Source organism: Amblyomma maculatum, chromosome 2, assembly GCF_055883805.1.
Source record: "Amblyomma maculatum isolate TAMU_Amacu chromosome 2, ASM5588380v1, whole genome shotgun sequence".
NCBI classification, from domain to species: domain Eukaryota; kingdom Metazoa; phylum Arthropoda; class Arachnida; order Ixodida; family Ixodidae; genus Amblyomma; species Amblyomma maculatum.
Genome location: NC_139345.1, coordinates 204,055,207 through 204,069,340, shown reverse-complemented (window position 1 = coordinate 204,069,340; position 14,134 = coordinate 204,055,207). Strand labels below are relative to the sequence as shown.

At 43.4% G+C, this 14,134-nt stretch overlaps 1 protein-coding gene across 1 annotated transcript in view; it reads left to right on the top strand.

Annotated features, from left to right (window-relative positions):
• The window catches only part of LOC146201091 (lipase member J-like), a 137,032-nt gene that overhangs the window by 28,714 nt on the left and 94,184 nt on the right, over positions 1–14,134 (top strand). Inside the window, exon 2 of the mRNA XM_084592997.1 lies at positions 74–296. Within this exon, the coding sequence (XP_084449123.1) occupies positions 74–296 (223 nt within the window). The remainder of the gene's footprint in view (positions 1–73; positions 297–14,134) is intronic.

Genomic DNA, 14,134 nt, shown 5'->3' with positions numbered 1-14,134 from the left:
GCCGTGAGTTTCTGTAGCTTCTGGTAATTTGTTCGAGTGCAGAGTAATCATACACTGCTGCTGATGCACGCAGGAGACTCTGGTGCGGAGTAAGGGCTACCCGTTCGAAGCGCACCAAGTGGAGACCGAGGACGGCTACCTACTCGAAATTCACCGGATCCCCCATGGCCGGGCTGGCCACTGCGGTACCGACGAAGCGGACAACCCCTGCTGCCAGCGTGGGCCCGTCTTCCTGATGACGGGCTTGCTGGCAGACTCTGCCTCCTTCGTGCTGGACTTCCCAAAGCTGTCACTGGGTGTGTGTTACTCTTCGTAAGCGTTCTCGGCATCTTAATTGACGTGCAAGTTTTTAAACAACCTGTTCCATCAAAAAGGCGTCGCCGTGAGTTGACAGTTCCAAACGTGTGTGAAAAAATGTGCACTTGATTTCGTACCAAAACAAGAAGGAATTGTTCAATGTGCAGGGTTCCGGGTGCTGTCATGCCATTTAGCTTCCCATTTCGCATTCAACTGTAAGTGAAGTTCGAGGCAGTTTGCGATTCGAACCGACTACAGATTTAATTTGGCCACCTGCAGATCTTTATCACATGTGTCTGAGATTGCGTAGCATCGCCACTGCTCTGTTCTGTAGCCCTACATTGCGACATCTCTTTCTTTTACTTCCACTTTCCCTCACGACGCAGTTCCCGTGTCCCCCGAGAAATGTAGCAGATACATCTCCCTTTCCTGTAAATCAATTTACAGTTTACTCTAGACGTTTTACACTTTACTAAATTTCGTGCCAACGGCAAATCGCGAAAAAGCCATGAAAAAAAAAAAAGGCTGCTTTAGCCCGTCTTAACGGGTTCAGGCGGAGTTAAACGCCTGGTAATTTTTTGTCGGGAATACTATTGCAAAAAGCACCGATCCTTTCCACACCCTGTACTCTCTTCAAAGGTCTAAATGAAAACAAATAACAACGATTTGAACTTTGTGTTTCTGTTTGAAGCTTGTTGACTATTCCTCCTTTTAGGAAAGCATGCGAATACAGCTTGACGGGCATTGATGATGTTCAACGTGCTTTCGGCAATAATGCACTGTGTGAGAACAGCGTAGCTATTATGCAGTTCCGCCGACTCTAAAACGGGGTACGAACGTGGCTTTCCGTGGGTCCCAGTGGTGCAATACAAAAGCATCTACATGGACGTCCGCTGACAGAAATGAAGATTATAGGCCACTGGCCGCGGCGGTCGTAGGCGGTGAAGTCCTCCGAGGCACTGCTCCGCTTCGTGAAAACCACTGGCCTGATAAATAGGCTGTGATCTACTGAATATACTGACTTTGTAACGGTCTTTCACCCATCAATTTTATATCCATTCACCCCCTTCCCTCAGTGCAGAGAAGCAAGCCGGTTCCTTCTTGCGGTTAACCTTCCTGCCTTTCCTCCTCCTTTATGCACAGAATTACATCTTTTATTTTTTGTTTTAGTTATTCCTTCAGAACTCGCACTGCTATATCGCATTCCCTACGAAGATAAGCGAAAAGTGCTTGTCTCCAGTTTTGTGTTCGCAAGCGAGAGCTTTATAACCGCATCGAGCCAACGTCATCGGAGACGCAATTTGAGCTCAGGTGCGGCGCGAGGAACCGGCTCTGCGCTTCTTCGCTTCTTCTTCTACTTCCCACACCTGATGCTTCTTCACACGCGTGGCAAACGTTATTCATACCGGTATTCATACATCCTCCTCTTCAGGGTCTGCATCCGCAATTTCGCTTCTTATCTGAGTGCTATCAAATTTTCGGATTCATGCCGCATTTTACAAAAATGCTGACTTAACATGTGTTGAAAGATGGTAAATCCTATTTACAAGAATGCGAAATATGTGATTTGAAATTTTAGTGAAAAACTATGTCCAATAGCGATGTCAACATGTTTTACGATAGCTCTGGCTCGGGTGCGGTTGGCCGGCGTTTTTTTTCACTTTACAGGCTCGAGCGCTTTCAAGCGGATTGTAAATGTCGGTTTGTTTATATAGGAGTAGAAAGTTGGATGACAAACATGAAGACAGCCATGAGTGACGTCGTGAATGGTCGCATGCATGCCGTACAGTGAAATGGGGGGCTCATGAGGCCGATATCCGACGAGTGGCATAATCTCCCAGAATTTCAAGGTATCAGCTGCGATGCGTAATCCGATAAGCATGATGAAGGATGCCTCTGCTTGACCAGAGAATCCAGAACATCATCAAGTAAGCGCGTCGCTAACAAAATAAATGATGTTATAATAATTTTATTTTGATGTTATATTAATTTTATTTCGCTAATTCCTCTATATTTTTAGTTTTTTTTTTCTTATTGATCAGAGACTGAACCCATGACACCAATAAATAAAGGTTTGGTTTGGTTAGTGGGGTTTAACGTCCCAAAGCGACTCAGGCTATGAGAGACGCCGTAGTGGAGGACTCTGGAAATTTCGACCACCTGGGGTTCTTAACGTGCACTGACATCGCACAGCACACGGGCACCTTGCTTTTCGCCTCCATCGAAAAGCGGCCGCCGAGGCCGGGATTCGATCCCGCGTCCTCGGGATCAGTAGTCGTGCGCCGTAATCACTGCGCCACCCCGGCGGGGAGAATAAATAAAGGTATAGTGTATATAGCCGTCCTGAGGTACCTGAGGTGTAACTAAAAGCATTGAGAAAAAATAGCTTCTTCTGGGTCTGTTTCTGTTCTAAAAAATGCTTTTGAATTGAGTGAGTATATAGTGTTACCCATAAATGCAAAACAAAAAACTACGGCATAAGTGATGCCGCTAGCAGCTTCCTCAGGAATTGTTCGGCATTCAAAGCTAAAATAAACAGCTAAATATAGTTTCCACAGACGTTTTGCCTATACGGTAAAGTATATGCGCCTAAGAGCTGAAACTGGAAGCACTGTTCTTCTCAAGTTGTGTAAACGGTAGTGCCAAATACTTGACTCACCGGTTTTGGCGCTGCCTCTTGATGATAATGATGAGTTTTATTCATCAAATGACCTTTCTGAACATGATTTTAGAACCGATTCCCATTTTAGCCGGCTAATTTGAATGGTCCAGCCCCGTGGCCTCCGCGATAGAGCGCGGCGTTGCTCCGGCCATCCCATCCGTACGGAGAGAGCGTAATCGGAGAAAACGGTCAGACAGCTCCCCTCGCCGCATCGCGGAGCGCTCAACCCATGGCTCGCTTTCCCTGATGCGGACGGGCACAGATGACGACAACGCAGTTATCGTTGCCTGTGTTCCACTCGCACTGAAGCAAATTACCACAGAGCAGCGCCGGTGAAAGACAAAAAGTGGCTTGCTGGTACAATTAGACGTTTGATTCTTAAATTCTGTCGAAGATTTAGGACCGGGCTAAGGTATCGTCATAAAAGGTTTCGTTTTGCAATACGGGCTGTGGTGCATGTTGTCAAAACACGGACTGTTTTACAGTTGAACTAGCAGACTGGTTTATATTCATTTTGAAGTTCTTGTACCAATTAGTTTAAGACCTGAAATTACTGTTCATACGTAGAGATCAAGAAGTTCTGTCAGTTTTCTGTGTAGAAATAGTATAACTGTGATTTGTACTGAAATGTGTGTAATAAATGTTACCTTTCGCCGCTTGCAGATGCCACTCAGCGCACTGTCCCAATCTAATGATGGGCAGGGCAGTTTTCTGCAGCCTGCAATACATAGGGTGTGTTTGGCGCTGCATATGGATGAAACTAAAGCGAATTTAATTCATTTTCTTGCTCGGCAAGCAAAATGAAGGGTTTTTCACCGAAGGCAGATAAGATGGGACTTTATTTACAAAGCATCGCAGCATCTTTCGCATTAGGTATTTCACATGTTCTTTATTTCAAACGCTCAGTGCTTTCCTGTGCAGTGGCTTAAAGGTGGGCTTCTTCCGGTATATGCTGCCCTGTCGGTTACAGTAGCGCCGATGTTGGATAAAAGTGGCCTAATGAACTTGTCTACCACTTGATAATGTGATGCCCTTTCTTTGTTTCTTGTAGGATTTCGCGAAAATCGGTCTAACCTACGTCTTTTTTTTTTTTTTTGTGGCTGTTGCGGCAACATGTAGTTTGGGTAATCCGCGCACAAGCTCGGAACAGTGTCCCCTTTCAGGTGCCGCACCTTTGTGAAGCCTAAATTATAATCTGAATCTAAAACGTGAAGGCTTCAGACGACACTGCTAGCAGACTTGTCATTTGGCACAAAATATTTTCTTATGGCCTTTAGCCATGCATGGCGACGCACATCATTTAAACGGAAATATGTGAACATTTATTTTAAGTTTCTTTTTTCTATAGAAGCAGCAAGAAGGCATACAGCAATGCATTTATCTGGAAAAAAAAGAACGAGATAGGATTGCCGTGTGAGGCGAATTATAGAGAAAAGATGCAGCTTTCGTCACACTACAAATAATTTAATGGTGAAATCACATAACCTACGCGAAACCACTCGCACTTGCCGGCCGCCGGGAGATTGATTTAGAGGTGGCGCCACCATCGCTTCGATAGTGTGGATCGGCAGACGGCGGTGCTCGCAGAAACGTGCTCTGCTTCCGAGTTTACGGCGGGTTTGTTGGCGATAAAATCGTGCCTTATGTAATGTATTATCGATTTACTGTTTATAGTGTTCCAGTAGTGGCGAAAAAAAATCTGTGGAGATTGTCAATGCAAAAAAAAAAAAAAAAAAGATGTGCGGATTTTATCAAAAACAAGGCACGCAACCACCCGTGATTTAGATTTGCTGGCATCGTTTTGCACGCTTTTAGCGTTGTACGGCGCTCACAGGCCCGATACTTGGGCCTGAACATAAATATAGCCTTTTCAACAGAGTGCACGTGTCTTATAGGAATGAGACAGGCAACTTTAGTGTCAAGCCCACGGAGATACAAGGTTCGTACTCTGGCGAGCAGTACTTTAGATTGAATCGATGCAGCCTGATTCATTGTATCGTTCTTGACTCGAAGATTAAGCAGGTGAAATGCAGCACTGACAGCGTACTGTCCGGCGGGTTGCCGTAGACTGAGTGGACATCAACTCTGGCTAGACAAGGACAGGCACAAGTACTCCCAAAAAATGAGGTTACGCCGACGCTGTACAGGAAACCTCGCCGCACAGGAAAGCTGACTGCTCACGTGCAGAGCGGTGAGTGGACTGAGTATGCCGAGCTCACAACAAGGCGGATGCTTCTTGCGGCCGATAATTTGGTAGTGTTGCACTGTGAAATGACTCTAAATGATTTGCTCAAACCGATGGAAATATAAGAAATTTCTGATGTGTGTGATGCTTATAAATGGTAAATTAGTAGTTTATTGCTTTTTTTTTTCAATGACAATGAATTTCACCATGTGACAGAACTTTTACACATTTGACATAATTTAGGACTATCAGCGATTATTTTCGACAATGTTAAAGAGCAACGAATCAGTAGCAGCGAAGATATCGCGTAAAAACTGCGCTTAGTCGCTGTGATGTTCTGGCAAGCTGAAGATTTCTTTATCATTGTAATTATTGTTGAGAAGTGACTCAATCTTATGCGAAGCAAAGTATTAGGGTTACTTTCAAAACAGGTGCCGGATATAAAACCATCCTGAAAGAAACTAAATTCATCTTATTATGCGGCTATAAATATGTATTCCTTTCCGAACTAAACACCGATGGTTAAGCCCGTATGAAGCTATTTTACTCCCCTTATTAGAAATAACGAGTTTGCTCGAAAGACAGAAAGGACGAAAAGAGATTCTAATCATTCTAATGGGCTACCAGTGTACATTGATCTATGTGTATTATGTAATATTTAGTGTAACAGGTGCTGGAAAGATTTGTTTCCCAAACGTTCGAGCACTTCTCTAAAGTGAAATGTGCTCACTACCACTGTTACGAATAAGCAGAAGCCTTCAACAGAAAACAAGACAATAAATGCATATATGAGCTTCACGCGACATGCGTCATCGGCTATATGGCGGATGATGTAGGAGCTGGCTTCGGTGTCGTTGACTGCGTGGTATTGTTTAACGTGCAGACAAACCCCACTGCCAAGGAGCGCCTTTCGAAACGGCTGGGATCGAACCCCCCGTTCTCGAAATCAGCAGTCGAGCGCCCTTACCATTGAGACACCGCGACCGAGGGTGCTATGACAACTCTATCGTGAATACAGAAGGCGTAGAGTGGCTTGTTCGAACTGGATTTTGCTATGCAGCAGTCTGCGGCCGTATGTTTCAGTAGCTGCCGTATTCCAAACAGAAACAGGAATATACATTTTTGAGCGTTTGCAGTAAGTTGTATTGACGCAGCAACCTGCTTTGCTTTGAAACGGCGCCTAACGACAGCAGCGCTTCGTTTGAGACATCGCTTGTCATAGAATTTCAGTCGACGAAGAACGCGACTGATGATGTCCTTTCCAGCGTGACATACTTGATATAGACGACTATTTCTTCTTTAGTGGAGCGTGGGGGGATAGCCTGTTGTTATTTCTTTTGCAAGAGGCAGATAGGTAAGCAAAAACGCACAGGAACCACGAAACAAGCAAAAAAGCACTTTGTGCACGTTGCACGCGAACACGTAAATCACTACGGGCTGACAGGCGACCGAACGAATTCACACTGAGCAGGGTTCACCGCTATACCGCTAGGTGGCGGCTCTGCTCGATTTTGAAGGGGTAATTGAACGGGGTTTTGAGGGGTATGTAGAAAGGAGTTATGTTGCCCGGGCTTACTTTCGAAAATGCAGTTTTGGGCCTAAAATCAGAGGAACAGTCGACATTAGAAATAAATCAGAGAGCCGTCGGACGATTAGCACTAGGGGCCCAAGGCAAAATCACAAATGGGGCGGTACAGGGAGATATAGGCTGGGCATCTTTCGAAGTACGGGAAGCTCAGAGTAAAATATTATATGAGGAACGCCTGAGGAAATTGTACAGTAACAGATAGGCAGCTAAAGTATGTAAATACCTGTACCTAAACAGCGTTGACTCACTATGCAGGAAAAGAACAAGGAAACTAACCAGTAAGTATGCTGGTCGCAAGGACGAATAAATAAAGAGCATTAAGCAACAGGTGAAAAACACAGAAGGTAAAAATTTGATAAATTCGATGGAAAAGAAACAGAGTGTGGAATTATACCGAAAGTGGAAAATGCAGATCAGGAAGGAAGATTTCTTTGATAACTCAAGAGGCAGTGCCCTACTTTTTGAAGCTAGATCAGAGTGGCTTAGAACACGCAGCTACAAAAAGAAATTTAACAATCAAGATGACGCATGGGCTGTATGTGGTAACTCCAGTGAAACAACTGACCATATTATACTCGAATTTAATTGTATCCATCCTGAAGTCGACGCAAGCGCAGTCACTCTTCCTGAAGCTCTGGGTTTTAGATATACCAGTGACCGGGTGAATAAACCGGCGGTGGAAGCTAGCAAAAAACGACTGGAAAATTGGTGGCTTAAAAGCAGAAAAGGGACTAATATTAATAATGTCGAATAAAAAATTCAATAAATACAATGATGGTATAGTTAACCAAAACAATGTTTAAGATATAGAGATAAAAATGAGCATGATAGCTACTGCTACCACCCCGTTCCAAAGGGGACGCTCCTATATTCCATCCTTCCATCCATCCGAAGGATAACAAAGTAAAACTTACATGGGAAGGGATAAGAAGTACGAAAGATGTCAAAGTATGCAAAGGATTAAGGCAAGGCTGTCCTCTATCACCGCTGCTGCTCATGCTTTATATGATAAACCTGGAACGGAGGATACAAGACAGTAACTTAGGTTTTAACCTGTCATATAGATTAGGAGGAAAGGCGGTAGAGCAGCTCTAGTTACGTATTGCGGAGACGAAGAAAATGCTCTAGGCTTCAGTTTCAGCGCAGTTAAGTCGGGTCTGATGATTTTAAACGGCTCAACTGATCAGGGTCTTAAAATCCAAGGCCATGAAATACCCAGAGTAGCAGAATATAAATATCTGGGGGTATGGGTAAACGAAGGATTGGCATACATTGGAAAGCATGAGCAATCACTTAAGGCCAAAGGGCGAAGGAATGCCGGGGTAATGAAGCATAAGGCATTGTGGGGATACAATAGGTATGAGGTTTTGAGGGGTATTTGGAAAAGAATTATGGTGTCCGGACTTACTTTCGGAAATGCGGTTTTGTGCCTAAAATCAAAGGTACAGTCGACATTAGAAACAAATCAGAGATCCGTTGGACGATTAGCACTAGATGCCCACGGCAACACTACTAATGAGGCGGTACAGGGAGATATGGGCTGGGCTTCTTTCGAAGTACGGGAAGCTCAGAGTAAAATATTATATGAGGAACGCCTGAGGAAATTGGACAGTAACAGATGGGCAGCTAAAGTATTTAAATACCTGTGCCTAAAAAGCGTTGACTCACAATTGAGGAAAATAACTAAGAAACTAACTAGTAAGTATGCTAGTCACAAGGACCGAGAAATAAAGAGCATTAAGCAACAGGTGAAAAACACAGAAGGTAAAAATTGGATAAATTCGATGGAAAAGAAACAGAGTGTGGAATTATACCGAAAGTGGAAAATGCAGATCAGGAAGGAAGCTTTCTTTGATAACTCAAGAGACAGTGCCCTACATTTTGAAGCTAGATCAGGGTGCCTTAGAACACGCAGCTACATAAAGAAACTTAACAATGAAGACGACGCATGTGCTGCATGTGGTAACTCCAGTGAAACAATTAACCATATTATACTCGAATGTAATGGTATCCATCCGGAAGTCGATGCAGGCGCAGTCACTGCTCCTGAGGCTATGGTGTTTAGAGATACCAGTGGCCGGGTTAATAAACCGGCGGTGGAAACTAGCAAAAAACGACTGGAAGATTGGTGGCTTAAAAGCAGAAAAGTGACATAATGTTATAATGTAGAAAGAAAAAATCAATAAATAGAATGATAGTTTAGTTAACCAATCTAAAATAATAATTGAGATATAGGGGGTAGAATGAGCATGATAGCAACTGCTATCACCCCGTTTCAAAGGGGACGCTGCTATATCCGATCCATCCGTCGAGTTGACAGTTGACAGCCGTGCGGTGCGGACGCGTGTTCCATTGCTCCTCCGATTGCACGTGGCTACTGGAAACGGACGGACTGGCGACAGCGGGAGCTTGCGAAAGCGTCAAACAGATGAGTTCTTTCTTTTATTAACTTTACTTCGCTTTCAGCAAGTTAGGTTAGGTGCAGCCTAAAGAATAGATTTTAGCTCTTTGTCCTAGCGGCCTGGTTTTTCGTGCCGGCAGCCAGGTTTTCTCGGCGTTCAATCTTTAACTATTTTGTTTAGAAAATTATTCTTTTTTCTCGGCTATTGGCATTCGCAGAATTTATTTTAACGCGGGTTTGCTCGTCGTTTTTGTAGTTTATATATTCTGACATCTCGTAGTAGAAATAGTTCAGTTGATACATGCTTAAGGTGTGCACTCAAAAGAAGGTAAAGTGTACTCAGTGTGAGGCACAGGTTAATCTCCAGGAAACGCGTTTCGACTCGGTAGAGGAAGCAGAAGGCAGTGTCTTTTTGTGCCGGTGTTGCGTGCTGATTGCGCGCCTAGATTATTCTTTTCACATTAATGGCTACTATTCCGCTTTCCAACCGATTTCATCTGGTGTCCCACAAGACAGTAATCTTGGGCCATTTTTATTTAATATCTACGTTAATGATCTTATGCGTACTGATGATAATGCCGTATTTGTATTATATGCGGATGATTCAAGTTTGTTCTTTAGCTCAACTAATGAAGCCGAATTGTTTGAAATGGCGAATAGGGCGTTGTCAAAGGTACTGAAATGGTCCGAAGTAAACAGCTTAGAAATAAATGGGAAAAAAACAAAAGCAATTTTATTTGCTCCTAAAAACAAACGTCTGGCCTGTAGTCGGGAGCTAAAATTAGGTCTCCGTAAAATAGATATCGTTAAACAGCATAAAATCCTAGGTGTGACATTTTCCAATCAGATGACATGGGACAGTCATGTTGAACAAGTGGCTAAAAAACTTTCGTCTGCTGCAGGTGCCTTATTTAGAACGCGCGACCTCTTTCCTATGTCTGTCAGACTACAAGTGTACCATGCCCTCTTCCGCTCACACCTTAACTACTGCACGCTAGTATGGGGGACGACCACCAAACAAAACATCAGTACACTTCTGCGTCTAGAAAAAAAAAGCCATACGTTGCATAAACAAAGTACCATTTTTGCATCCTTCAGCCGAGCTATTCCGTCAGCATCATATAATCAATATTCAGTCTCTTTATAGTTACCATCTTCTCCACCACCTCCATTTTGCTAATGAAAAGTATAAAGAATTTCTAATTACGCTCTCGGGTGCAACATTACGCTGCAATATTTCTAAAACACGTGCACCTGAAAAATGGACAATTCCGCACCACCGAACAAATTACCTTCTGCAGTCATTAAGTTATACAGTGCCAATGTTGCTAAATAAGTTCAATTTATCCACTCTTAGTAACGCTGTACTAACACGCAAAGTTTTACGTTCAATGTTGATAGGCTGACCTGTGTTTTGCTGTTTCCAGTGTAAAATGGTACCGCGTGTAATATACATAGTAGATTCAGTTTTGTGTCCGTCATGTTGTAATTATCGGTTTGTTGTAATATTTTGTGTATGTAAACGCTAGTCTTTATATAACACCGTGATATAACTTATATTTTCACTTCATTCGTCTCATTTGTATGTCTGTGATAAAATATCAGTTTTTTTTTTTTTTTTTTTTCCCCAAGTAGCAACTGATCTCTTGTACTCATTTTTTGTACTGCTGTCACTGTTGCCTGCCGCCGGTTTCCAGGCCCCGTCAAGCTGTCCCTACAGCTTTTTGCCTGGGAGACCGTCAACATTGTAAAATGTTGAAATAAAGTGACCTGAGATTGATTTGAACGAGACGTGGGTGGTTTCGTGTCTCGTGTGGAAGCATTAGAAAAAGAAATACGTTTATTAAGGGCAGAAAATCGGAAACTGCTGGGACAGTTTCCTCAAATGAAAAAAAAAAATTGCCGACTTTGACCTTGGAAACGAGGACGGAAATTCCTGTGAGGGCCACGTGGTTGGGACCAGCACTGGCATGAAAGGCATAAGCAAAGTAGGTCAGGCGGATTCGAACCGACAGAGTTATTGAGAGGCAGCTACTAAGAATTCGGGAAAAAAGAAAGAAGTAAGGAAGAATGGGGAAAATCTCAGAGAGAAGGACACAGATAACCGAAAGCAGGAGCCAACCGCTGGGAGGGAGAGAGGGAATGCTTAGGTGCTTATCTCCGGGGATTCCAACATGAGCAGGTGCAGGCGAGATATCATGGAACGTGTAAAGGGTGATAAGCGAGTGTTAGTTGTAACCTTTCCAGGGATGACAATGAGGGCAGTGCTGAAAGAGAGTAAATAGAGGCTGACGAAAAATTCCGCAGAGCGCAATATGGTGATAGTAGCCGCGGGGCTAAACGATGTCCTGAATGGTGACGCTGCAGGAGTGGTGGAAAGTTTGGCTAAGAGATTAGACGATCTCAGTGAGATAACACAGCAAGCGCAGATAGTTGTATGCACAGTACCGGAGGTGCTAGGATCGAACGGAAAGCTGGAAAATGACGAAGTGACAGTTAATCCGAACACAAGAAAGTTAAGCCTTGAGAAGTGTTTCGAAGTGGTTGAGGTAAACAGGGAGGTGCATAAAGCAGGTTTTGGCAGGGCGAGATGGCATCCATTTTACCAGAAGCGTGGGAGCAGAGATCGGTTGGCGCCTGGCAGGCAGGGCTGTATCTTTTTTAGGGGGTCCGCGAGGGCTCCGTGCACAAGGTTAGAAGTGAAGCAGAAGAAAGCGTAATAACGGAGGCTGAGCCCCCAAAAATTCCAAAGAGGAGGTCGAGAAAGAAAAGCGAAAAAAAAAAGTTTTAAAACTGGGATCAGCTACATAAACATGCAAGTAGGTAGAAAAAGAGCGAAATGACTAGAGATAGAACAGCAGTTGAAGGATGACAAAATAGATGTGTACGCTCTATGCGAGACTCACCTCAGGGATCTAGATCCGCCGTTTATAGAAGGCTACGTCTGGGAAGGGTGCAACAGAACGAGAACGTGGAAAAAAAGGGTGGAGGGGTAGGTATGTTGATACAGCAGGAAACAAACTGGTAAAGAATAAAATATCTTGTAAAGAACATATCTGGGTATCAGGAACAATTGCTGGCATAAGGACATGGCTAGGGGTAATTTATTTAGGAACAGGACAACAATGCAGGCAAGAAAACAACGATCTCGTTGAATGTCTCAGTGACGATATAAGACAGTTTGTAGACGGGGCCAATATTATTCTGCTGGGGGACGTGAACGGCCACATCGACGATCTCGATGGATACACAGATTGTAACGGGAAGCTAATGCTAGATTTCTGTGAGCGACACGAACTAGTTACAGTAAATAGAGAAAACAATATGCGAAGGACAAATCACGTGGGAATTCCTCAACAGGCAGACGACCATTCACTACTGTTTAATGTCGCAGGAAATTTATAGCAAGGTCACAAAAATGGAAATAGACGAAGAAGGGGAGTGTAGTCTGGGAAGTGATCATAAACGTATTAGTCTGCAGATGGGGCCCTTGATGAAAAGAGAAATGGAACTTAGACAAAACGCAAACGCAAAATTAAACGACGATCAAATAGCGCAGATAGCAGCAGACAAAGAGGAAGCAATAGAGAAAAGCCCCATGAAAGACTGGGATTATGAACAGGTAGAACTACTCCTAAGGAGGAACAATAAAGAGGTTAAAGTAGCAAACCGCTGGAATGGAAAGAGGAAACCACGGAGCTGGTGGAATAAGGAAATCAGGGAAGCCATTGAACAACGACGGGCCGCTTCAAGGGAACACCGAGAGGCAAAGAAAGCACAGGTATCTCAGGAGGATATAGACCGAAAATAGGATTCATATCGACAAAAAAAAACTTTATGTACAGGCCCTCGTCCAAAGTAAAATAAAGCAGTCCTCCGATCGCTGGATGGCTGATTACACTATGCCACTAGAGGCGAACCAAAAAAATTCTGGAGCCATATAAGCTGGCTAGGTAAAAAGAATCAAAGAAAGCAGGAACATATTAAAGATAATGAGGAAAATTGCTTAAAGGGAGACAACGCAGTGAACTACATTACATCAGTTATAGCCGAGTCATTTAAGAGCGACGATAGGGTAATCTCCGCAAATTAGGAAGCAACACAAGATAGCAGAATACAAAGCAGATTAGAACTGACCAATCTAAACTGGAAAAATGCAGAAAAAAAAATATTCCTGAAAACACATGTACAGGAATAGATGGAATTCTGATCAAGCTGATTAATGAACTTGGTTCGAGAAGTAAGGAAACGTTTTTAAAATCTTTGGAAACAATCATAACGAATAAGCAAATTCCAGAGAGCTGGCGGCAGAGTAAAATGAATTTGATTTATCGAGGGAAAGGAGAAAGGATGCACATAAAATCCTGCAGGCCGATTACCATAACATCTGTTATGTACAGGTTGGCCATGCACACGGAGAAATTAAAGGTGCAAGCATGGGTAGAAAGTAACAAGATGCTCGGAGAACTCCAGAACGGCTTTAGAAATGGTAGGCGCTTAGATGATAGCCTGTTCGTGCTTACCCAATGCATCGAAATATCTAGAGTGGAAAATAGACCTTTGTATTTGACCTTCCTAGACATGAACGGGGCTTACGACAACATAAACAGTGAACTACTGTGGAACATAATAAAAGAAGAAGGTATCGGTTATGAGATAGCAGAGTTCCTACAAGAGATATACCGGGATAACAAAAAAGAAATTACATGGGAAGGGATAATAGGTACGGAAGCTGTCAAGGTATGCAAAGGATTAAGACAAGTTTGTCCTCTATCACTGCTGCTGTTCATGCTTTTTATGATAAACCTGGAACGGAGGATACAAGAAAGAAACCTAGGTTTTAACCTATCATATTGTCACGCACTTCTCGCGGTCCTTATTGAAGGAAGATGAGGTTTGGCGGAAGAAGTAGAAGAGGACGAGGAAGCTGAGTCTGTCCGCTTTGGTGTGCTACCCATCTCCAGTGCATCCTAACATCTTGTAAATAAACCTCGTAACAAG